Genomic DNA, 26,141 nt, shown 5'->3' with positions numbered 1-26,141 from the left:
TTTCTATGATGGAGTGACTAGATCAGTGGGCAAGGGAAGAGCTATGGATGTGATCTATCTGGACTTCTGTAAAGCCTTTGACATAGTCCCCCATAACAGCCTTATCTCTAAATTGGGGAGATACAGATTTGATGGGTGGACTGTTCAGTGAAAAAGGAATTGGTTGAATGGTCACAGCTAGAGGACAGTGGTCAATGGCTCAATGTCCAAATGGACACCAGTGACAAGTGGTGTCCCTCAGGGGTGTATCCTGGGACCGGTGCTGTTTAGTATTTTCATCAATGACGTAGACAGTGAGATCGAGTGCACCCTCGGCAAGTTTGCTGAGAAGACCAGGCTGATGGTGCATTTGACACGCCAGAAGGATGGGATGCCATCCATACGGACCTGGACAAGCTGGAGAGGTAGGGCTGTGTAAACCTCGTGAGGTTCAACTTGGCAAAGTGCAAGGTCCTGCACATGGATTGGGAAAACCCCCGCTATCAATACAGTCTGGGGGATGAAGGGATTGAGAGCAGCCCTGCTGAGCAGGACTTGGGGGGTCCTGATGGATGAAAAGCTGCACATGAGCTGACAACCTGTGCTCGAAGCCCAGAAGTCCAACCATATTCTGGACTGCATCAAGAGAAGCATGGCCAGCAGGTTGAGAGAGGTGATTCTGCCACTCTGCTCTGGCGAGACCTCAACTGGAGTCCTGCGTCTGGCTCTGGGAGCCCTCAGCACAAGAAGGATGTGGAACTGTTGGAGTGGGTCCAGAGGAGGGCCACAAAAATGATCAGGGGTATGGAGCACCTCTCCTATGAGGAAAGGCTGAGAGAGTTGGGGCTGTTCAGCCTGGAGAAGAGAAGGCTGCAGGGAGACCTTATAGCAGCCTTTGGGTCCCTGAAGGGGGCCTATAGGAAAGATGGGGACAATCTTTTTAGGAATGCCTGTTGTGACAGGACAGGGAGGAACAGTTATAAACTAAGGGAGTGTAGATTTAGACTGGAGATAAGGAAGAAATTTTTTTCATTGAGGGTGATGAGGCACTGAAACAGATTGCCCAGAGAGGTGGTGGAGGCCCCGTCCCTAGAAACATTCAAGGTCAGGTTGGATGGGGCTCTGAGCAACCTGGTCTAGTTAAAGGTGTCCCTGCACACTGCAGGGGACGTGGGCTAGATGACCTCTAAAGGTTCCTTCCAACTCAAATTGTTGTATAATTCTATGATTCTATGAGGGTGGCAGAAGCTCTGATCTGCTGACCGCTGAGTGGGGTGACTGGTCTTTCTCCCACAGAGTGGTGTCTTGGACACATTATTAGTGCTCTCCTGATGAAGCCCAGACATGGAGGAAATATATGGTTGTGTTGCGACACTGTGAGAGGAGAGAAAAAAGACAATGTAACTGAGCCAAGCAACAGCGAGAGAGTAGCAGGTTTTGGGACACCAGCTCCACCTTGGGGCCATGTGGGAAATGATTTACCTGACCAAAGTGATACAGTAAAGCCCGCTGAATATGTCAGCCCAGAATCTCCCACAAAGACCCCAAAATATGCACTGGGGAGGCACATTGTCCTAAGCACAAAACTGCTTCATGTGAAAGTGAAGGACGCATCTTTCTTAGGAAATGATTCTCTCTTGATGGGGGATGTCCATCACATCATGCCCCTAGGACTGTCAGCCCTCATAAAGCAATATGTAATGTTCCCGTGAGAAACCCTTTCTTCCTCAGAGACCGTGGTTGTTCCAGGAAAGGGAGAAGCTCATGTGCTCATAGAATCATAGAATCATAGTGTCAAAGAATGGTCTGGTTTAGAAGGGACCTTATAGATCATCTCATTCCAACCACCCTGCCACAGTCAGGGAAACTTCCCATTAGACCAGGTTGCTCAAAGACCCGTTCAACCTGGCCTTGAACACTTCCAAGGAGGGGGCATCCACAACTTCTCTGGGCAACCTATTCCAGTGCCTTACCACCCTCATAGTAAAGAATTTCTTCCTTATGTCCAATCTAAATCTACCCTTTTTCTGTTTAAAGCCATTACCCCTTGTCCTGTCACTCCATGCCCTTGTAAAAAGTCCCTCTCCAGCTTTCTGGTAGGCCCCCTTCAGGTACTGAAAGGCTGCTATAAGGGGCCAGTTGCCTTCATCCTGTGCTCATTGTCTTCATCCTGGGCTTGTGTGTTTGGCTGCCTGTAGCTGGCAGTGTTTAGAGCTTGGCCTTGAACATGGGGTATTCAGGGCTTGTCACTTCCACACAAATGGCAGCCTTGTGTCGTGACTGACCAGGATGGAGATGGGCCACAGCTGGCTCTCTGTGGCTGCACATCTTCCCCAACAAGAAGAGACAAATGTCACCTCCCCAGCCACACCTGTGGGTAAGCCACAGCTTGACCCTAAGGCACCAATTCACAGAGCAGCTTGCGCAAGGTAAATAAGCCAGGAGCATCATGTCATGTCTGGCTTGGTTTGTGGAGCAGCCCATCTGTGTGAGCACAACAACGCGTGCCAAGAGCAGGGCTGAAGTCCAAGGCCGTAGTATTTCTGCCCCTGTCCCCTCCCTGGTGCTCTAGGCCTTTTGTGAGGTCTTTGCAAAGACTAATTCATGTGCCAGAGTGCATTTTCATCTCACTATTGTGAGGTGGTGTGTGGAGACTAGTCTCTTGACTATGAACAGCTTCAGCACACTGCATGGTTTTGAAATAACAGCAAGCCACCAGGTTACCTGGTACAGAATAGAGTGCTGTGCTGTCTCAAATGGAAGGAAAACTTCACATGAGTTTCGTGAAGTCAGGGGTCCATAAATGCTGTACTCGTTTGTAGTAACAATGTTTGTTCAACAACTCTAGAATTTACAGGCTGCCTGAGGGTGATGGCTACAGTCCTCAGGGTAAAACCCTGAGGTGACTGTGATGAACTGAGGGGAAACTAGTTCTGTTTGCCAGGGTCTCTGACTCATACTGGAGCTGCATTGCCACAAAATGCATATGGAGGAAGACTAGGTGGAAACTCTGGTCTTTAGAAAGGCAGAAAACTGCTTTAAAGCCACTTAACCAGGTAATCATTTCAGGAAAAGGTAAAGTTTGAAGGAAAAGATGGCTTTGCATTTTTTTAAACTCTCTTCATAGCTGAAAGAAACAGTTATTCTTGAAGGACCCAGACATAGCAACTAGCCTTGTTTTTTCCAATGGGTGGGCTGCCAAGCCAGCAAACATTGAAACCGCATGGGAAGGGTTGTAATCATGGCCATCTGACTGTTGTGTGTTTCAGATGGGATTCATACGCTCACCTGTGCCCTGATGCTGCTAAACACAGACCTTCACGGCCATGTAAGTAGTAGTTGGTGATGCATCCTTCCTTTTTTCCTTACTTGTATAGAGGTCTGTCCCCTTATGCAGGATGTGTGGCTGGAAAATTGAGATAAGTTAGCAGAGAGTACTCTGACCAGATCCAGGGGGAATTTTGGGTGTCAGGCCCAAACCTGGGGACAGATCTCTTAGTGTCACTCCACACTTAAGCCAAAGGCATATCTTTTGCTGACATCTGCTATTGTATACAGGCACAGGCAATGCAGCTTTCTCCCCAGGACCTGTTTCATCCATTAGCCCTGCCCCAGGAGGTCTCATGGAGAGGTCTTCACCACCAGTCTCTGTGGAGCTGCCAAACAGCAGCACCAATTGTGCTGCTATTTCTTGTGGTGCAGACACCTGAGGCTCCCCTCATCCAGCAACTGCTGCAAGGGTGTCAGTGGTTTCGTACAGGTATAGATTTGATTTTTCCTTCCCAAAACATGAAGTAAGTCCCAGCTGTTGCTTTTCCCCAGAACGTAACAGACAGCCGCTGGAGTCATATCAGTTATGTCACATATATCAGTCATATCAGAGAGGCCTCTGGACAAAGAGTAGGGTGAGCAGAGCTCAGTGTCCAAACACATGGTTGGAAAACTGCAAAGGCTGTTAAGAAGATCTTTCACTACCTTTTAGAGGGTCTTTCAGGTGGCATAGGTTGGATTTATTCATAAAAGGTCAACCTGAGTGTAAAGAGGAGAGCAGACTGGGAGGAAAAATAACTGCAAACGGGAGATGGGATTGGGCATAGGGGACAGCATTGTGCACCCTTGGAGACCCCTGCCATAGCATACATCTCGCAGTAAGCATGAACTCTGCACCCTGCTGAGTGCTTTGGAAGGCTATAGGCACTGTTGACGCAGATCTCCTCCCTGCTCTCCAGCCTTATGGTGCAGGCATGGAGCATGGCTGTCAGCCTCAGAGGGCTGTGCCCCTTTACAGGGGTAGAGGGGTTCCTCAAGTCTCGAGTCACTGAAGTGTCTTCTTTCATAGTCCCTCTGCGAGCTCAGACCTGGAGCCACAGACTCCCCATAACTTGTGTGAAGATGGAGGGGGCATGAGGGAACATCTTGTTATAGCAACCTGTGCATATGAAACCTACACATCCTTTTTCTGTTCCACAATCCCATGATTTCCAAGCTGTGTCATCAGAGTCCTCTTCTGCCTCCAGCTGGCAACAATTTGTTGTGCATCTGCAGAAACTTGCCTTGATTTTCTCTTCATTAGCCTGTCAATGAGGTGACAGTAGCAGGCCATAACCCAGCTCTTTTTTTGCATACTGGTTTATAATCACCTTTGACAGGAGCATTTTTCTGTGAGGGTGGGAAGAGGACGCTACATGGGTGCTCTTCACCTATGATGGCAAAGATGCAAAGGCCACCAGCTTCACCTGTGCCATTCTGACAGTCCAACTGGGAGACCCTCCCCATCATTACAGCATGGATATTGCCTTCATGACAGTGGCAAGGTTTGAGGACAGCAGTCAGTGAAGGGAAGTACTGGTGTCAGCAAGGGCATCCTTTCCAGATGTGCACTGTGGACTGCAACAAGCTGTTTGCAGCTGCCGCAGACTCGTCCTTTGGGGAACACATAGCCTATGACCAGTGTTACACCGGGTCCATTCCCACCCACATGACGGCCAGTAACATGTCTAGGCAAAATGTCTTTGCACACAGTGGGATAGCAGGCGGGACAGCTTCTAGAAGGGTCTCACAGCTGAAATAGCTGGAGCCAAGGATATATTTTTGTCAAAACATTTCCTGCAAGAGCAAAAGCCACGTTGTGGCAGAAGGCAAACTATGCAACTTGACTCCAAAATTATCATATTTTGTCTAGTTTTTTAATTTAAAAAAATCCAAAGTATGTCTCTGGGAGGACAGAAATTATTGAAAAGGCCCAAAAAACCCAAAACCTCCAAAACCTTACCATTTCTATTTTTCATTGACAAGCTGGCTAAGATGCCTAGTAAGAAGAAATGATCTCATGGTATCTAGACAAAGAAAAAATAAGTTTCTTTTGAAGAGGTGTAGAAATGCCTCAGCTATTCTTTGAAAAATCTTCTCTTTATTTTTTCTGCATGTGTAACATTAATTTCTTCTTCTCCTTCTCCTCCTTTTTTTTAATTCCTTCTGCTCCTGGAACCTCTCTTTCTGCTCTTTAATCCTTTACCAGGTGGTAAGTGCAGTCATTCTAGTGTTTTGCTTTAAAGCACTGGCATTTGACTTGTTTTTTTCTGTGTTAAAAAAAAAAAAAAAAAAAGATTTTTGTTTGTCTGGATTCCTAAGTTGTTGTGCAGTGTCCTTCACTACTTAGCAACCTGTTAGCAGCTGATATGCATCACATGAAATTCAGTCTGTGTAAAGAAACCTCCATAAACTGCAGTGTACCTGGGATTGTGTGACTTGGTCTCTCATCCCTTTTTGTTAAAGATGCTGTCATGATATTGCATATCACTTTTTATTTTATTTCCTTTTTTAATATTATGTGTGTGTATTTCAGTGTTTTACTGTGCATTGCTGTGGAGTGGGAAATTCCTTTATTTAGGAAAGTGTGGTTGATGTGTCTCTGTAACAGGGAAGTTCCCTACAGCAGTGACTCTAGTATGGGCTAGTTCACCATCGCAGCAGTGGCTATCACATATACTGAGCCCAGGATTAAAAGTAATGAGACTGGCTTCAAAACTTGAGATTTGCACCTGGCCACACTGGAGTTTTGCCTTACTACTCTTGATTGTCTACCACAGGTGCACTCAGACCCTGTTTTCAAAGTGTCCAGAAAACTTACTATCTTTAAAATGAGATACTCCATTTTCATAGATTCACCTGGATTTGGTGTTCAAAAGCCAGAAGTCACCAACAAATGCCTCTGGCCCCCAGGAATCTGCTTCTCCTCCTTGCCCTTTCACATGGTACCTGCTTTTCTCACTGGACACCCAGCTCCATACTCACCTGCCCAACCTCCTAATGCTGGGACTTGGCAACAACCAAGGAGTACCATACTACAACTTAGAGTCTTCTGGAGATGCATAGAGCCATCCTGGACACTTAAGGCGATGGTTTATGATCATCTTGGCTGAGTCATCTCAGCAGCAAATGGCTGAGGCCCAGAGGAGGCAAGAACCCAACTGTGAACAGGGGAGTTACACTGGGTTAAAACAGTGGGATGCCAGGATCAGCCCTGTCTACCTGCCATCAGATCAATCTCATCCTTCCTAATTTATTCTTATGCACTCTAACCACTTCTGTGAATTTTGCCTCTGCATCTCTCCATTCTCATATACTGTTTACGCCTATCCACCGCTGTCCATCCATTCCCATACTGTCTCTACCCATTCATCTAACTATTCATCCCTGCTCATTTATTCAATCCACTGATCACTCAGTTGCTCACCATCCAGGCACACCATGGTGCTAGCTGATTGTCTGACAGTGATTTCTCATGCTTTGCTGCATGACCTGGAGCAGGCAAGAATGGAATAAAGTTCTGTCAGAGGGACATATCAGGAATAGTAGATACGTGTGGCTGTGAAGAAGCCTCACTGTTAGTTCTGTTTCTGGTAAGTGACTGATGCACCACAAAACAACAAAGTGCCCTCATCTGCGTGGCTGGCCAGAAATGAAATTGCATCTCCCTACCCAGAGGTCCCAGTTCAGCAAGGGACATAGTACATCTGAACACTGAACTTTCAGGTGTGCAGATACGTTCCCTTGAAGGTTATGTCCAAATGTGATGATCTTGCTGAATCAACAAGATGGCATACAGTGTGAGAAGGCACCTCACTGTGCCCTCATCACGGCTTTTTCCAGAGTTGTTCCTGGGATTTCCCATACTTGCTAAATACTCTTGCAGTGTGCGAAAGGCCAGGCAGTCCCTGGTGCTGGTGCCATAGATCACACAGAACTTGTGATCATGGAACTGTCTCTCTGCAAATGTTGATTTAGTGAAGCTGCAAAGTCTGTGTGATTAAGTGTTTTTTTGTTTTCTCTGTTCAGCTGGTGTTGATTTGGAGGCACTTGCAGGGCTTTGTATTCGAGTGGCTGGCTCCAGCTCATTTCTCAAAGCAGCAAGAAGAAGCATTAAGATATTGCTGACTTGAGGTTGTACCTCATCTAAGCCACCCCAGCATCCTGTGCTCAGTCCTACTGACAGCCAGCCTGAATCCTGGCCCTGAATGCAGTGCTTCAACAACCTTGTCCAACAAGCTGATTCACAGTGCTGGAGTTTTCTTATCACTTCTTATGGTTGTCAGAGAAAGGGCATGTTTCCATCCTTCTCAATTGCTAAGCAATTAGCTTCTTTTTCCACATTGTGACTTCTGTCTCAGTTTGAGCTCAGAGATCTTGTGCAAAAGAAAGAGGCAGATCATAGAATAAAAAAGAAGCCATATTTTGGGATTAATACATGGACACAATACATGAGAAACCCAAAGAAGGGTCTTCAAGGCTGGTAACTTGTGCCACTTCACTGTTTCCAGTCACTTTCTAAAATGTGCTGGCCTCCACATTTGTTGCTGGACCACTGCAATAAGATCTCTGCAGGCAGAAAGACCTGTGCTGTACACTCTGCTTTCCTGTCTCAAGGCAGAGGTAGAAGTAGTCACCTTCTCTCTGTCCAAAGTAATCTGGGGCCTCAAGGTCTCAGGCAACATACCTATGTCATCTCCAAACTCCCTTCTGCATGGAAGTTTGTTACTGTATTTTTTTATGTGCCCTCTTACACTCCTTCCTTTCTCCATCCACACACCATTGTGCTGCTGCCTTTTTTTTTTTCCTGTAATTCACTGGCCAGCAAGTACACTAATGTCTCTTCCCTCTGCTGAAAAAGCCTAGCACATCAGCAGGTTTCCCTGCAGCTCTTCTGAGTGCTGCAGTGCTGCTGAGCGCTAGCTGGCAGTAGCCTCTAGCTACTGGGTCCAGTTACAAGCATGAGCTCTGGGGGTCCCCTGTGAAAATGCAAAGATGGCTGAGCCTTGTGTTGTGCCGCACTGTGTCCCCAGGCCCTGCAGATTTGTAACAATGCTTTATTCCTCTTGTTCTTGATCTCTCACGGGTGCCAGCTCATCTGGAGCTGGCACCGACAGGAGGCATTATTAAGAGTATCAGACAGAGTTTCTCAAAGGCAGCGCTAGCTCCCTGTATAGCCAAAGAGTATGTCTGCACACAGATGGAATGTATGTGTGGGAGGGGTGGTCATTGTGGGCTAATCCCAAGGCCTCATCCTTTGCTGATGCTTTCACTTGAGGAGAAGCCTCTAGGTCATCTGTTGTGCATGTTGGTGGGCAGGGGTTTCTGGTGTCCGTCTCTTTCAAGCGGTTATTTTCTTGCACAGAGGACATATCTTTCCCTGCAGGGCACCTCTTATATAATCTGCTGCAGCTTCATCCCCTCTCAGTGACCTGCTGAGGCCCTTCTTCTTCCTCACTGAGTCCCTAAGCAGAGTCCTGGCTCTGCTCCTCTTGGCCATCCTCCCAGGTCCTGCTGGATGGCCACCCTATCAGTACCTTGATGCAAAGCCCATGCAATGTCAGGATGCTGTTGGTATCCTTAGGAAGACTGGTGGAAGCTCATGCTCTGCTCTAGCTACCTCCATTGTCCACTCCATGTGATGTCACCATGATGTCTGTCCTTGGGGACTTCACCCCAGGGTGTGAAAGCTGCAATATTACATGGCACGAGAGACACCTATATTTTCTTTGTGGTATCAGACTTCTTTTTCTGAACACTATCATTCCCACTGACTCCCCCACAACTCCACTCCAATCCTTTGGAGAGGCAGGACTGCAGGGGGAGGCTTGGAAAAAGGCTGCCTGACTCGTGTCCCTCAACCCTTGCAGACTGAGAAGGTGACTCACCTGGCTATGGTGAAGAGTAAAGGGTTTGGGAAGATAGATGCCACAGACAGATACCAGGGATGCCAGATGACCTGGCAGCAGCAGCGCCAAATAGTCTTGGCATTAGTTGGTGATGAGTGTGTTCCAGGTTGCAAGATTCTTACAGTGTACATCTACTGCTCTCACACACCGCAGCACTCAAGTTCATGCAGCACCAGTAGCTGGATCATCTCTCTTCATAATGGCAGTCAAAAATAACAGTTTCCGTGAAGCACGAGTCATTGCTTAGTACTGACTGTCTTCAGATGCTGACACTGCATGCTCACACAGTTTCACACTTGGCAGGCTTGGAGACCCATCCAAATGTTACAAATTCAAGGCAGTCTGAGTGAACAATTTCAAGGCAATCTGAACCCTGAGTTTTGAGACACAGACCAGGACCAACCTGGAGAACGGAGCTGAGATAATTTAGAAAGTTTGGAGCAAGAGCTGGAGAGGTTTTTTTTCAGATGTTTTATCTCCGCCATTAGAAAAGAGGTCATTTGAAATGTTTGGATGCTGGCATGAGCGAATAAAGCGAACAGCCCAATACAAGATCAAAGCAGAAGACCTTGCATGTTTGAGCTCTTGGGGTAAACCCAGGCTTCACCACTACATATAAAATTGTTCTTTAAAAGACTCTCTGATTAAGATCAAAATTCTCCAGAAGTTTAATGAGCTGCTGCTTTGCCTTTACAGAATATTGGCAAAAAGATGTCGTGTCAACAGTTCATAGCAAACCTGGATGGGCTGAACGATGGGAAGGACTTTGCAAAGGATTTGCTGAAGGTAATGTGATATCAATAGACAGTGGGATACAGTCATTATTACTGTAGTGCCACCTAGTCCTGCTGGGACACTCTAAGTCCTTGAATCAGCATTTTCCAGTGCACAATTCTTTCATTTGGAGAATTGTAACCCACATGGATAGCTTCTGCTAACCTGAAGTGAGCCACTAGAGATCTGTTCCCTGGTGGTGTTTTATCCAGACTTGTGGCATATCTGCCCTCAGAGCATAGCAGGCATCCCTCTCCCCACAGTAGCTCTGTGATGCACCAGACAATGCACAGAACAAGGTACCCCCTCATCCCCAAATATGACCATCTGACGCTGACACTTCGCTCTGCCTTCACTTCCATGTAATCAGATGTAGTGCTCCAACACAGCTAGTTCAGTACCATGGGATATTGGTTAAACACCCCAAAGTGAGTATTTTCTCCTTCCACATGGGTTAACACTACCACTGTTGTCTGCACCTGCTGCAGGTCCAGCAACTTGACCTGGATTTTGCTGTGTGGAAGGAGGTTGAAATGACCAGCGACATATCAGGGGTGTCACATCGTGCTTTAGATGACATCCCTGCCTCTCAGAAGACCTTACCCTATCCCACCACTCAGTATTGTCAGGGCCACCTCCTCATTCTGCTTGTTTCCCAGTGCCCCAGGGAAACTCTTGGAATTTTGCACAGGAGGAAATGGAAGAGCTGATCCCTGAGATCATCTATCCCTCCCATGCTTCTCAGCACAGCAATCAAGCCTCCACTGTCCCTTTCCCCTAGTTGAGACACTGGACGTGTCTTGGCATACCCCAGAGTCTTCTACCATCTTTGTGTGGGCCAGGATTCACTGAGGACTAGGTACAGCACCAAGAATTAGTCAAAAATGTCATATAAAGGCTCCTGAAAAACAGTGGCTGCCAGACCCTCTTCTGCTGGTGCAGCTAGTCCAATACCTAGCATGGCATATAGACAAAAAAGAGTCTAGCAGGACAGCAGTTGTCCTGCTCATGGGTGAATACTTCTCCAGGACAGTTCATCAAGGAAGCTATCTCTCCAAGAACACCCCAAGGCAGTGTGTGGAGGAGATTGCCTCCACAGCCCAGACATGTCTGCCATGAGAGACACAGCTAATACTATGTTCTTGTTTCAGACACTATATAACTCCATCAAGAATGAGAAGCTGGAGTGGGCCATGTAAGTATACGCTAAGCATTTGGGAGATACTGCGTCTTTCACAGTAGCTGACAGGTCTTGAGTAATTTTTTTAGCCCCAGAAGCTCCCAAAAGATTTCCAGCCAAGCCCTTAGGCACTGAAGTCCCTCCTGTAGGCAAGCTTGGTTTATTTACCACTTAGACACAAAAAGCAGATGGGTAGGTTGGTGACAGTCTGTGGACACAGGATCCACAGGCACGATTTAAAGAAAGGGAATGCCTTCTTTGTTTGCTATACTCTTATAAAATGCTATGTATAAAATTCAGGTGCTTCAGAGGTCTTTGCACAAGGAGCTCAAGATTTGGGGTTATTTTGATCACTGAGACTTTCCATCTCTTCCACATAGTTTCTTCCAGATGTAGTATCAGAGAATCACTCAGGGAGGAAGAGACCTTGCAAGATCTCCAGGCCAACTTCCTGAAAGTATGACCAACACTGAATTCAGATCAGGATGCTCAGGACTTTGTTCAGTTTGATTGTGAAAACCTCCAAGGACAGAGAACCCACAGCTCCTCTGGATTCATGAGCCAATGCTTAATTATTCTGAGTGACATTTTTTTATTATACATTAGACACTGATCTTGTTCTGATTTATGCCCACCGTCTCTTGTCCTCCTGCCATATGTCATAGTGAAAAGCCTGGTTTTGCCCCCTCAGTAACCTCCTCACACATATTGGAAGGCTGCCATGAGGTCCTCCAAAGCCATCTCTTCTTTAGGTTGAACAAGTCCAGTTCCCTTAGTCACTTCTTACATTGCAAGTGCTCCAGCCCCAGGCATCTTGGTGGCCTCTGCTGAACTGTCTCCACCTTGTTGATGGCCTTTCCTGTACTAGGGGCCCAATACTGCTTTCTGTATCAAGATATGATGTAAGGAGTGCAGAGTGGAGGAGGATGATCACTTCTCTTAGCCTCCTCACTGTGCCGCTCTTACACAGCCCAGAATGCTCTTGACATCTGTTTCTGCCAGGACACACTGGCTGGCTGCTGTTCATCCTACTGTTCACCAGGAGCCCCAGGGCCTTTTCTGCAGAGTGCTCCCCAACCATCAGTCCCAGATGACCCTTCTGCAGGACCACTCCACCCCAGTGTGGTACTGGGGTGCTGCATTTACTGAGGTTTCTGTCTCTCTATGTCGTGGCCCTGTACCTCTCATTTTTATGTCATCCACACACTCAATGAGATGCACTCTGTCTTCTCCTCCAGATCACGGTTTGTTACCCTGAAACTAGTCTGTGAATAGCTAGCAAGGTGGCTTCCATGACAGGTTCAGGCAGCACCTTCTTCAGCCCTTCTTACCCTGCTCTACTACCCACCCCCTGCCCAGAGAACAGGCCAGAACTCACAGCAAGGGTTGGACTGTGCTCCCTTTTCCCTTCCCTTCCCTTCCCTTCCCTTCCCTTCCCTTCCCTTCCCTTCCCTTCCCTTCCCTTCCCTTCCCTTCCCTTCCCTTCCCTTCCCTTCCCTTCCCTTCCCTTCCCTTCCCTTCCCTTCCCTTCCCTTCCCTTCCCTTCCCTTCCCTTCCCTTCCCTTCATTCTTCTCCTTAGCCTCAGACCTTCCTTGCCTCCAGAGGGTCACAGGACTGAGCAGGACCTTCTGGGCCATTAGATCCATCACCTGCTCTTTTTTTTCATATTGTCCTGGCCAGAAAAGTGTCTGGATACAGTTTGATCCTACCTCCCTGCCCAGCTATGTGGGTCCAGCTTTGCAGAGCAGGAGTCTCCATTGCCAGCCATGGCCTGATGGCAGCAGTGCTCACTGTGAGCCGCTCTCTCCTTTGGGAAGGACACAGCCAGCTGGTGGCCCTGGAAGGACATCAGTTTCTTAGCGGGTCATGTGCCATTGATTTCACTTTAAAAATTATCTTGCGTGGCATCTGTGTCAGAGGAAAGCAGCAGGGAGGCCGGGTCGGCGGGTGGACACAGTCGCGAGAGGGAGCTCTGTACCTCCGCAGAAGGTGCCGGTGGGACAGTTTATGTAAGAGGAGTTCAGCAGAAGTCCATCTGCTCGCTGGATACGGGCAGCGGTTACACAACGCCTGCCAACACACGCTCCCTGGCTCCAGCACCTCTGAGGGATGTCAGCCTCCGGAGTCCCGCTGCAGAGGTGCAGTTCCAGTCAGCAGCATCTAACCCCCCTCCTGCCTTCCTCCACCCAACCTGCTTGTGTCCTGGCACCCCCTCATTCACCCTACACTGGCCTTGGACCTGCCTTGCTGCAGAGTGTTCTGCTTGGTTGCAGATGGACAGGCTGCAACATGAGAGACCTCTCAGCTCCTCTGCTCTGGGATAGATAATCTGATGTGGGGTACCTAGTTTTCTTTCAGATACGGGGCACTGGGTCGTAACCTTGCACAGGCAAGACCCTCTTCTCCCTGCTTGCCTGTGACTTCTGTCCTTGTCCCTTCCAGGGAAAGAAAGGCCCTTGCTCACAAAGCCTGATTGGACAGACAGGTATATGACCATCATCCCAGCAGCAAGCAGGAGCTCAGAGGGGTCTCTGTGGTGCAGCTCAGAGAACTGAGCCCCGCTAACTCCCCACTCAGCTGTAGTGTCTGGGGTCTGCCTAAGCCCCAGGATTCCTGTAGGTGCTGAGGGCTGAGAAATCAACCTTTTCTTCCAAGAGATTTCTGATGCTTTGGCCGTCTACTTGTTGCAGGTGGGGAAATGTGGTATTTTACTGCTCACACTTCAGCTATTGGCTTCATCCCTGGGTCACTCATCTAGAAATTGGTCCCAATCTAATACGCAACCTAAGGTGACCACTCATACCATCTAGACATTGACACTTCTCACACAAGGCAGCAACTCCCTGTTTGCTCTCCCTCCTCAATGTCCCAGGGACACTGGGAAATATCACTTTCCGTACAAGCTCTAGCTTCTATGCACCAGAGTAGGTTTTACTCCAAACAGGAAGAGGCAGGTTTGGTGGAGTCAGTGGACACTTTCCTAAGATGTTCAACCTTTACTGTCCAGGGTCCAGGACCAGAAGATCTGTGAGGAGAAGCAGTTTTTATAGAAATGACCAGAATTTCTAGCTCTCTGCAGGCCCAACCTGAGGACACAAACAGGGAGCTGATGTATAGCCTATTCCAGGCTTTGTGCTTTTTTTGATCAAGTGGCCCATTTCCTTAATGTCTGCAGAGTATTTGTTCCTCAGAGATGCAGAGGAACTTCCTCAAACTACTTCAGTATCTAGGACACCCCAGAAGTTGCCTCTCAGAGGTTGAGAAACCCCAGTGATACCTGGTCTCCAGCAAAAGACCTGCTTAAGCTCTGATTTTAGGGAACAGAATTGGAGACTCTCCCTGTGAAGCGCTTGTAGTCCTCAGCAATGGTGTGTCTGCAGTTTTCTGGTGTTCAGACAAGCACCCGTTCCCTTACCTGTTTTGAGTAGCCTCACAGTGGGACCGCTGGGACAGTTACCTGCCACCCACACTTGTCTCAGCTATGTCCAGATCACCACCATTGTCACACTCTGCCTGTTACAGTCCCTGCATCTCCTTTCATTTTCTTTCTCTGACTAGTCTTGTAATAAATAACTCTCTTTAAAACCAAAGCAAATAGGGCACACTGTGACCCAGCCCACGTATCCTCCACTCAATCTCTTCTGTGACTTTCTTTCCAAGTGATGAGGACGAATTGAGGAAATCACTCTCGGAGCTGGTAGATGACAAATTCGGAGCCAGTGCGAAGAAGGTGACAAGGATTGTTGACAGCAGCAACCCCTTCCTGGACATCCCCCAAGCACTGAACGCAGTCACCTACAAGCACGGTGTCCTCACGCGTAAAACCCATGCAGACATGGATGGGAAGAGAAGTACGTGTTAACGAGACAGGATGAGATGTGCCCCAGGCAGTACCAGAGCCTTGCCCTGGCCTTCTCCCTGGCTCTTCTGCTGAAGGCATTTCCTTATCGGGTCCCAGGGAACACAAGAGAGATCCCCAGATCCATGGGTGTCAGGGCGCTGGGAAAGGAGGGTGTTTTGAAGCATTTGTAGAAATCAATGTTTTCAGGAGGTCTCAGTCTTCCCTTCTCATTTCCAAGGAACTTAAGGGTGCCCTACCGACACAGATAGATCTGGTCTTTCATCCTGTTCATGGGCATAACCCTGAATCTCACACTCTGAGCAATGGGGTGAGGCTGGTTCCACAGCAGTTGTCCACTCCAGCCCTGATCTTGGGGACAGTCTGGTCTTTGAAGTTTTGTTCCTATCCCTATTCTGCCATGTGCTGGAAAGAGCTGCTGTGTGCTGGCTGGGCAATAGGATGCCTCACAGCTCTGCTGTCAGCATAGGAGATTACAGGAAAGGTAAAGGAAAATATATCTGTTAATAAGCAGAGATTAATGAAACCTTGGATAATCCCTTTTGTTAATTAATGTGATGGGCCCCGTCACTGCAGCTGATTAAAGATCTTCAGAAGAGATTACCACCAAAGGCCTCCCTTGCTTCCAGCACTTTCTTAATAGTCCATGACTGAAGGATCAGCTGTCTTGTGGTGGTGTAGATGGCTCCCCTCACCTCCTGCCCCTCTCCAGCTTCCAGCAAGCTCTCTGTCCCCAAGTCCATCAAGGCAGCTGGTGGTAATGCTCCCTTCTCAGTGGAACAGAAGCTGCCTGACCCAGGGTATGTCTACCTAAGTCGCCTGAAGCAGAGGACCTCAGGGAATGTCACTGCTTGTCAAGAATTTAGTCCAAGAAACATGAACCTGGGTTTGGAGGAGCAGAGTCTTCCTGCATATGACCACTGATACCCGTATACCAGGTCAACTCTGGTTTTGACCTTCTTGTATTCCTGATGGGAGGCTGCATCTCCCAGCCCATCTCTCAAACATAAGTGCCTGCAGACAAGCCACTCATAAGCAATAGCTTGGAGGTATATGAGGTCTGGGCATCAGTGCATGCCTGTGGTGGGTCAGGAGAAGTGTTGGTTTTGTCAGAAATGTGAAGGTGAAGTAGCACTGGCAGAAGCAGACATGTGTAATTAAATGTTCTTCCTGTTTTAGCTCCCAGAGGAAGAAGAGGTTGGAAGAAATTTTATGCTGTGCTTAAAGGGACGATCCTTTATTTACAAAAGGTAACCGTGGTGTACTATCCCATTTGCTGTTTCATGCGTTCCTAAGCAGGAGACCCATAGATGCAAGTAGAGGTGAATCCATGTCCTAGTGCATGCATGGACATCTACAGAGCTCCTCCGGAGACCAGTATACAAAACTGGACAATGCCGTCATCTTGGTGGTGATGTTCATGCTAAGGGCACCATTCACAGCCTCAAAAGAGGGCCATACAAGAAGAAGTATGAAAGAGAGAATATTGAGGTAAGATATCTGCAGAAGTCTCCCAGAAATCAGGAGCTGGTGAGGAGGATGAATGAACAGATAATATAAAAAAGGTGAAATAGGGTGCTGGAGAAACATGCAATAGGAAGCTGAAGAGATGGGGCATCAGACCAGTCTTATCCTGCCTATTGTTTTATTTGCTGGCATTAGATCTGATTAGAGCAGCTTCACTGAGTCTGGTATGGACCATGTTTAAAGTTTCTCTTCTCCTTCAGGACCTTGCTGAGCTGGGTCATTCCATGGGTTTCCAAGTGACACTTTCTACCTGTCTTCATCTCTGTTCGTTCTGTAGCCATCTCTAGTCAACACATCTGTAAATCCCAGGTCCTCATGGGACGCAAAGTCACCATGAAAGAGCTTCTCTGCATGCTATAGCATTCAGCTCTCTGCCTTTCAAGACACTTGGATACCAGGAGGATTTCCATGGATAGTCTTCTCTGTGGGAAAAGCCAGGGAGCCTGGATAGGGGCTCACTTGAATGTCAGTGTGAGCCAGCCAGGAATGCCAAATGTCTGTTCATCATGCAACAACATAACCCACTGAACTAGGTCTGAACTACCTTAGTAGCACATGCTGTGCAGTAACCCATTGAACTCACCTTGCTGGAACAGCACTCCCTGTGGGTAGATGTTCCTAAGTATTGCAGTGTTATCTCCAAAGCAATGAGAGTAAACAAACATTGGATTATATAACAAAGGCAGAAAGATCCTCAGGGCAGCATGGAATTATGACTCAGAACTCATAGCACACCCCAACGATTCACATGTTTTGTCAGATCCTATGGCACATGTCACAAAGCCAACAGAAATCTGGCAGCAGCTGATTGTAATTTACAGTATGGGTTGCCCTTAGCCAAGTGATATTTTTACAGCCTTGACACTCTCTCCTGCAGCTGAGGGAAGCTGAAGCATGCAGGAGAGCCCAGATCTTCTCCAGCCTTCTGTATGGCATTCTTCAAGTCAGTGGTACTCTTCCTGCATCTCAGTCTCTTGTCTCCTTACGAGTCTCCACATGGAGTCTACCAAAGAGGTCCTCATGCTGACCTCGAGGATTTAACTTGTACAGAGCCACCATCAACATTTAATTTTAAGACAATTTTTCTGTGAAAAAATGCAATTTCATCAAAATCACGGGAACTATTTGGATCTAAATGAATTTTTCACCAAGAACTTCTAGGGCGTGTCTCTTGGGATGAGTCTGTTGAGGGGGTATATGTTTGGAATGAAATACACTTTCAGGACAGAATTTTCTTCCCCTGCTGGGCCAAAAATCCACTTAACTGAATAATTTCTTGACTGCTTGGACAGCACTAGAAGGAGCCATGAAGCAAACACTGGGTGTCCTTGCTTCTGGTCGGGCAGAGGGATCGGGTATTCTCTACCGTACAAGGGTAACAGCAGTAAATATCCAGACTGTTATACCAACATAGTCTGTTAAGTTAGCAGTAGGTGTTCAGAATTCAAAAAGAGAGTGAGGATGAGATTGACATGGAAGTTAGAAGACCAATGTTCTTACCTAGATGATCTTCAGGAGCAAATGATTAAGAAACTGAGGGCTTTCTTTATGGACAAGGATAGAAAAAGCAAAACACCTAAGATTTGGCTAGGTTATGAAAGTCTCTGATAAATAACAGCTATGACTGATGTGTAATTAGCAGGAGGGACTGGAATTCCCAAGGGTGCCCCAAGGAAGTAGCATCTGGAACAACAACAAAAATAAACCTGAGGAACATTTGGGCAAAGAGAGGCTTCTTAGTCATGAGCTGCTGCCAGACTGTATATGATCCTCTTCAGAGGATTCCTTGGGCTGGGCTTGGCTGTGGACAGTGCCTATCAGGCTTGCAGAGACAGGACAGAAGGATGCAACCGGGAAGACAAAGTCCTTACCCTGTCACTTCCAAATATTCCCAGCACCACAACAGAGAGTGGATAAATGTGCACCTGCCCTGTCAATTCTTAGTGCGATTTCTTGCCTATGGGGTGGTTTGCAGAGCAAGAGAGTTGCACAACACAGGAAGGAAGCGGTGTGCCATCCTCCCAAGATCTCAGTGGAAGATGCCTGCAGATAAACACAAGGTAGAACCTGGATTGAGCGCAAATCACTGGGAAAAGATTTTCTGATGTGAAGATAGAGAGAAAGTACCCGCTTCCAGACCCACCTGACGCCATGGAGCACAGGTTCAGACGGTTCCAGTTTTTTGCTCAGACCAAACCAAGGACCTAGGCTTTAGTAGGAAATTCCCATAAGTTTAATAGGAAACTCTACTCAGTTTGGTTTTGGGGAGCAAGTTTAGTAGAGATAAGAACCAGAAAGAGAGGGAAGCAGGCAGGGGAAGGAGGGGTTGGGGAGACAGATTTATGGAAAGGAGGAATGGCCAGATACAGAGACAGATGGACATAAGATAGGCAGAAGAGTGGGTGGGTGGGTGGACAGGTAGAAGTCACTCAGTTAGAAGCAATACAGGCAGCAGCCATAAACCTGGTGTTGCAGAGATGTCACATGTCATTGACTCGCCGGTATTAATTGCTGGATTAGCATGTTCTAGCATAGTCTGCTGAAGCAATTGCTTGATCCCCTAAAGGGATGCAGCACAGTCTTGAGGAAGAAATGCAGGCTTGGGAGCAGTGTGCACCTCTCCTGCACTCTAATCTGCACTGGGCACTGACTCACTCCATGGCCTTTGGCAACTTACTTCATCTCTGTGAAATGGGGATAATAACCCTTAATCACCACACATAGGAGAGTGTTGAGAGGAGAGATGGAGAGCTACAGTGTGAGGTGCTTTTGTATGGAAGCCTTCCCGCAAGGTCTGCCTTTGCAGCCCCCAGCCATGAATAAGTTCCCAGTGCAGCCCCAACCCATGAATGCTGTCCAATGCAGGCAGGACCTTGCCATGGCAGTGCTACTCAGAGCACCAAGTTCATGACCAGACTGAAAAGGGCACAGTGGTTAGTTTTCCTCATTAAATGGTTTATTTAGACTGAAGAAAAGGAAAAAGAGAAAAACCTACTCACAAGCCAGAGCACGAGAAACCTCTGTAGCTCCATGTCCATATTGACATCACTGCTCAGGGCTGGTGCTGAGTCCAGAGAAGAGGGCATCAGGACCAATACACTGGGCTTTCTCACCATATCCAGGTGCCCTACAAAGGCAGGCACAAGAGACAGATGCCTTTTCTTGAGCTGGGGACCTCATATTAGTTGCGGATCTCCCACCACCCACTCACAGCGGTGGGCAGTAGGGGAAAGCCGGCATCAGAATAGTGAACCAAAGATACCATGGACCACTGCCATGGCAGAAACTAAGCCCAGACAAGGGGGTGGTCACGCATGTTTAAGCAGAGCCTTGTGCAGGCAGGAGAGGCACATGAACCAGGAGTCTACACCATCAACATTAAAAGATGAAAATCAATGAAACAAACTTAGAGGGATTCCAAAACAAAGCTCAGTTCCTGCAGATGTTATCCCCAAAACAGACCCTGAAAATTACTGACCCGCACCATCCTACACCTGGAGAAGCAAGGGAAAAATAAGCATGTCACCAATCACGGGCTGGGAGCTAATGGTAACTGGAATGGTGTGGCACAGCATACCTTATCCTTTTCCCAGTGACAAGTACTTTAAGTGAATCATGCAGGACACATCAGACAAAAATTCACCAGCCCTGTTATACCAGATTAGCCCCTTTGCCAGAAAATGTATGGCAGGATAACACCATGAAAAAGGTGAGGGTGAAGTTAGCAGTACTTCAATGTGGAAAAAACATCACCTGAAGTTCTTCTAAATACGGTACTGCTTATGTTTTAGTATAAATCAGTTTGTTTGAGTTTTAAACCAGAATCCCTTCACTGAAAGTGTCTGTGTTACTAATACATTTTTGGACACAGCTCTTCCTCAGCACACACTTACACTTACATCAAAGCTCAGAAAAGAAGTGAGGCAAAATGTAGCGAAGCTGCTGGAGGCTTCGGAGCAGAGCTGACATGCATTGCTGAAGGGCAATGGTTTTATTCTCCAGAGGAAGGCTACATGGTGTAGCCTACACTACGGTGTAAGTGCTCAGCACTGTGATGGCTCCAGCTGTGTGTGCATGGCATCATACAGCCTTGGAGCTGTTTGAGGAGGGTGCCTGTTTAAAAGCACACAAAGGTCTCCCGGCATTGGCAGCTGCACATAGTACCACGACTACCACAGCACAGGCATTAAGATGAGCTTCCTGGCAGAGCCATCCTGTGTAGAAGTAAGCCTCCAGCACTATCCACTCCTGCAAACGCAGCCCGTTTCCACTAGCAGGGAGGCAGAATGTAGAGACAACCTGCTTGATTCAATCTTTCTCTGATTTACTGGGCCCAGTGTTAAAAAAAGAAGAAGATGTGGCTTTTCTTTACACCTATATTGATCCCCATGAGCCTGAAATCAGTAGAGGCAATACATGATGATACCATTTGAGGTGAAGATCTGCATTACCCAAACCAGTTTGCAGTCATGGCAGTTTCTGTTTTTCACATGCCATTAAGCCTCACTATTTACACTGTATTTTCAGAAAGTTTATCTTGAAATAAGAGATCATGGGCATCACAGTCAGATCTGTTCAGACCCAAAGAGCTTCAGGCCTGGAAAAACATCCAGGTTTGGAAGTCTCTCTACAATAGATGAGGCCTGAACAGTAACGTCTTCCTCAAGCAACAATTTCTTTCCAAGTGAGGTAACATATTAGGTCCTCACAAAGCAAAGCATTTCTTCTTCTTTCCCTGCGTACTGAAATACCCACTGAGCAAAGGTCACCTATACTGCACCGCAGTGCAGCCCATCTGAATGTCACCTTGAAAGCAGGGTGTCTGCAGCACCCACCCTTTCCTCTGCTGGAAAGCCAGGTCTTTTCTTTGGAGCTCACTCTTAAGAAGGCAGTTACGTGAGCCAGGAACCCATGCTAGACATTTCTCGTCTCTGGGCCCCATGGCATTTCTTTGCACAAGGCCAAGTATCACGTGACGGTGAACACAGTATGGCAACTACTCTCCTGGATGGGATGATTGATTCAAAAACGGAGGGAAGGAAAGGCTTCAGAAGCTGATTTCCCATCAGGAGCAAGGATCTGGGCGAGCCACATCCATTGGCTGTGGGGTGCTGGTCCCTGGTGCTCTGAAGAGCAACAGAGAAGAGACCTTTCTGACCCTACATTAGAGAACAGCCTTGTTGACCAGGGTTAGCAATCAGAAGACTTTAACATGGCTACATCCATCCATCTGTCCATCCTTCCATCCAGGATTACCTGTTGAGCCGGCAAGGGTGCAGAGTGGGAGGGAGGATGTCGCTTTAAGTGGCCGGGAGCTCAGTCACTGGGAAAGCAAAGGGTAAACACAAGATTGATTGAACTCCTATTTTTCCTTAAAAGTGCTGTGCCAAGATCATCCTTTCAGAATCCCATACTTAGTATTTTCTATCGGTTTATAAAATATATACATATATAGTGATTGCTACATTCCCCACTTGTGTGAAATTGTCTTTCAGTGGAGAAAATAAGGCAGGAATACAAGGATTGGTGCTGCAATTTTCAAGTGCCAGTCTAATGAATTACATGAGAGACCATGCCAAAGTGGCACATGTACTAAAAAGCATGGTTCAGGCAAGCCGTGCTCAGTCTGGCAAGTCTTGCCCAGCAAGCCCCACATCTGCATGGAGATGCACTGGCTGCAGGAATGCTACTGTTCCAGGGCTGCCCGAGACTGTGCAAAACCCAAGCCCAGATCCTCCATCACACAAAACTGCAGCACCAAGGCAGGCACTTGCTGATACTTGCTGATGACCGGGAGCTGCATCCCCACTTGAGCTCTGTGCTGTGGCTGAAGCTCTGCAGAAACCTGGCTCTGTCTTGTGTCTTCCCTCAAAGCCTAAGGCATGTGCCCTGTTAGAGATAACTATTGATAATTATGTTTAAAACTTTCATCTCGTTCTTCACATCTTCCCAATGAACTTAATGATGGAAGCAGTTGCCAGATGTTAATTATTATCATTATCAGCTCCTAGCATTTACTGTACAAAGCAGTGCTTTTCCTGGTCTTGGCACTCTGTGATTATAGTGCAGAGAGAAAGGTAGGTTCATTAAAGTAGCCCGCAAATGTTAGTGTTGTCATTATCCAATTAACATTCCTCTTCACAGGATGAATATAAACCTGACAAAGACCTCTCTGAAGTGGATCTGAAGAATGCCATCCGTGTGCACCACGCCTTAGCCACGAAAGCCTCTGACTACAGCAAGAAGTCCAACGTGCTCAAGCTGAAGACAGCTGACTGGAGAGTCTTCCTCTTCCAGGCCCCGTAAGTACCAGCTCTTCCCGCAGAGCCTGGATGGGCAGCCTGTCCTCCAGCCACCAGCAGACTCCCTCTGACCTGTCCATATCAACGTGCACATTAGAGGACAAACCTGGGGTGAGGGCTGAGAGTGATGTCTGTAGGGCTGTGCAAAGGACTCGGTCATGGGGTCACAGTTTCTACCTGTCACTCTTGGTAGTTGTATGTCAGTCCTGGAGGTCCTTTCTCATCTGTCGTGAAGGTGATATGAGCAGGATGGGCTGGGATGTAAAGTACTGAGTAAAGGGCTACTCTTAGTAACTTCTGTTGTCAATCTGTGGAAAGGAGAAAATCTATATGATGCATTGAACTAAGAAGCTGATTATTCCCCTTGTCAACTTTTGATGGGGAAACAGTGTAAAGTGCATTAAACAAATTTCCCCAGCCAGGCTATATCTTCTTTCTTCCTTAGTCCATTGCAGAGAAATGTTGCTCTGCTAACAAGTGTCAGGTGTGACTGAGTCATTTTCTGCCTGAAGTTTTTCTCATCTCCTGCTGTGATAGGTGATATTGTCTCTAAGTTGGACTGGGGTAATAATGTCAAGCTAAAGCTCGACATCTGAATTTGTGCGGTGAAAACCCACTTGAAGGCTTGGGGGAGCAGTGCCTGAAAAAATCCCATGCGAGACCCTGGGCAGTGCCCCACAAATGACACAAATGAGGGATCCACTTACTCCGTGGGACCTCTGTTGTTTGTCTCCCACTTTCCGAAGAGCAGTGTGTCTTTGGCCTTTGCCACCATGCTACCTCTCCCCAGCTCCCCAGGAAATGCAATCAAAGCTGATAAAGAAGGCAGGACTGCCAGGATTTCAAGTGGTAGACAACAGTCCTGAAATCACTAGGGCACTGTAGAGGAGCCAGTTAGCAAGTGCTTTCCTCTATTCACAACCCAGTGTGACACAGAAATGGCTTCAAAACAAGGCCACTGATGGCCCTCCTGAGAGCGGGTGACTCCAGGGTTGTTCTGGGCAGGCTGGTCCTGGGTCAGGAGCTTTTACAGACACCCCCTCTTTGCTTCCCACCTCTGTAACAGAAGTAAAGAAGAAATGCTCTCCTGGATCCTGCGAATCAACCTTGTTGCTGCCATTTTCTCTGCCCCAGCCTTCCCAGCTGCAATCTGCTCCATGAAGAAGTTCTGCCGCCCGCTCCTGCCTTCATCCATGACTAAGCTGTGCCAGGTAACTTGTGAGAGAAGGAGCAAAGGAGGGGTGTCCAGTGCTAAGCCATCCCTTCAGCATGAGGGTCAGGCTGAGTCTGTCTGCAGCTCCTCCAGGTCCTGCCTGGTAGACACATCAGGTGCTCAGAGCAGGAACAGAGAGGTGGAGTGGGTGACTTGGACAGACAGTGGCAAATCCCGGTGTTTGGTCAATGCTTCGTTTGCAATGGCTATAAAGCAACCCTACGCACACACACTTGCCTCTATGGCTGTTGATTCTGGCTTGTGTATTGCTCTTTGCCCATCACATCTTGGCACCTTTATGTTGCCGGAGTTGAAACAGCTGCTGCTACTGAGCCCAACAGCTGATTACAGCCTTGGTTTATTTAATAACACGGCACTCAGAGATGGCACCCTGTTCCCTCTTAAGCCAAAAAGCCACAGATGAAGGGGGAGTCTGAGTCCCACTCAGTGAGGAAGGCCAATTTCTGGAAGCAAGGGGATGGGGGTGCACTGGACCATGGCTGCCTAAGGCTTAGTTAACGAAGAGCAACAGCCAGCTGCCATCCAAAGAGCAGCTTTTGTTTGCACTGTCCAGGGAAAGCCAAACATGACTTAGCACTTCCAAAAAGCAGGGACATACTGCCACTGGCCCCCAGCAAAGGGGAGGACAGCCTGCTGTGTCAGGGCAGAGATACAGCTCCTATCTGCTTAACCAGATGTGGCTAGATGTTGCCTTTCTGAGAGCCCAGATGGAGAGGGTAGTTTTACCTCAAAAAGGATCAGGATGAGCAGACCCTGGGACACTGCTGGCTCTGTCTGGCTGTTAAAGGATGCAGAGCATTTTGTGTTTATGATGCTAAAGAAGCCCAGATGCCAGACAAATCCACTCTTGGCACTTGCGATACATGAGTTTTGATCTTACTCAAATACCTGTGTTTCAGCTGCTCCTTATCAGATGAATTTGCAAATGTACTGAACACCTTTGGCTCCAGCACAGTAGCTAAGCTTACATCCTTGCAGAGACAGATCCTACATCAACAGGCAGGCGGTGCACTCGGGTGTTGCGCACCTATGTTTTGATACCTGATATACTTCTCTTGGCAGGAGGAACAGCTGAGGTCTCATGAAAATAAAATGAAGCAGATTGCAGACGAATTAGCAGAGCATAAATCACATCCTGTAGAGAAGAGCCTTAAGTCAAAAGAGGCTGAGGAATACAGACTCAAAGAACATTACCTAATATTTGAGGTAAAAGAGCTTTCGTCTTTTCTGTGATAAATGGTGCCTCGGCTGATTGAGGACAACTAAGAACTCTGGAGTGGATGCTGTAAGCCTGGGAGACAGTGAAAGGAGAGAGAAGGACGAGGGCTCACAAGCTGGGTGTCTTGTGGCAGCAGCAGCAAGCCTCACTGTTTTGCACTGAATCTAAAAAAAGAAATAACAGACGTTTCCTCCCCTCTGTGATTTCTAACCAAAGCAGGGGAAGACTGATGAGAGAAATAAAATCTTCCTTTACTGTGCCAAAACTTGACATTTCCTCAGGTCTCAAGTAAGAAAGTGGTTCAGTTCGCGGTGTGCATCAGTCTTTTTCAGCAACATTAATAAAAAGCTAAAGGAATTCCTTGGGACAATTAACCTTGTTTTGCTGCAAATACTCCTATAAATAAAGCCAAAACCTGCATTACAACTGACTAAAGACTTTTTGAGAATGCATGTAGCTAAGTTTAAACTCTCTGCAAATTCTAAGGAGCATTTAGTTGGGGGAAAGATGCGATATTTTGTCCCACTGAGTGTTGAGCAGAAGATGTGATTCCTGCCACATAGATGTCAGTGGGAAGGGACTGCTGGAGACCTCTAGTCCTGCTTCCAGCAGGAGCTTGGATTATTCCCAGTATTAGCCCAGGCTAAGTGGGTCATTTTGTGACATCTAAGAAATTTCCAAGGGTGAAAATGTCCCACCTCCTGCGTAGCAAGGCTACACCACCCTTCTGTGCAATGTCCAGCCTGACTCTCCAAAGCCACAGTTTCCAGCTGCTGGTTCCTTTGTCATTGTACCTACCCTTCAAATTGTTTATTGCTGCTGCCTCCTGTTTTCCAGACATCTTGTTT

The 26,141-nt window shown here is 47.4% G+C and overlaps 1 protein-coding gene across 11 annotated transcripts in view; it reads left to right on the top strand.

Annotated features, from left to right (window-relative positions):
• The window catches only part of PSD2 (pleckstrin and Sec7 domain containing 2), a 98,271-nt gene that overhangs the window by 69,664 nt on the left and 2,466 nt on the right, over window positions 1–26,141 (top strand). For 10 of the 11 annotated variants that reach the window (XM_075442153.1, XM_075442149.1, XM_075442155.1 and 7 more), the window contains 8 exons: window positions 3,249–3,309; window positions 9,893–9,983; window positions 11,123–11,166; window positions 14,813–15,003; window positions 16,191–16,261; window positions 22,683–22,840; window positions 23,907–24,051; window positions 25,137–25,280. In XM_075442153.1, coding sequence (XP_075298268.1) covers window positions 3,249–3,309; window positions 9,893–9,983; window positions 11,123–11,166; window positions 14,813–15,003; window positions 16,191–16,261; window positions 22,683–22,840; window positions 23,907–24,051; window positions 25,137–25,280 — 905 coding nt within the window. The remainder of the gene's footprint in view (window positions 1–3,248; window positions 3,310–9,892; window positions 9,984–11,122; window positions 11,167–14,812; window positions 15,004–16,190; window positions 16,262–22,682; window positions 22,841–23,906; window positions 24,052–25,136; window positions 25,281–26,141) is intronic. The other variant, XM_075442156.1, reaches the window with a different exon arrangement.

This window comes from Opisthocomus hoazin, chromosome 23 (genome assembly GCF_030867145.1).
Source record: "Opisthocomus hoazin isolate bOpiHoa1 chromosome 23, bOpiHoa1.hap1, whole genome shotgun sequence".
NCBI classification, from domain to species: Eukaryota; Metazoa; Chordata; class Aves; order Opisthocomiformes; family Opisthocomidae; genus Opisthocomus; species Opisthocomus hoazin.
This window is presented reverse-complemented; position numbering and strand designations above follow the sequence as displayed.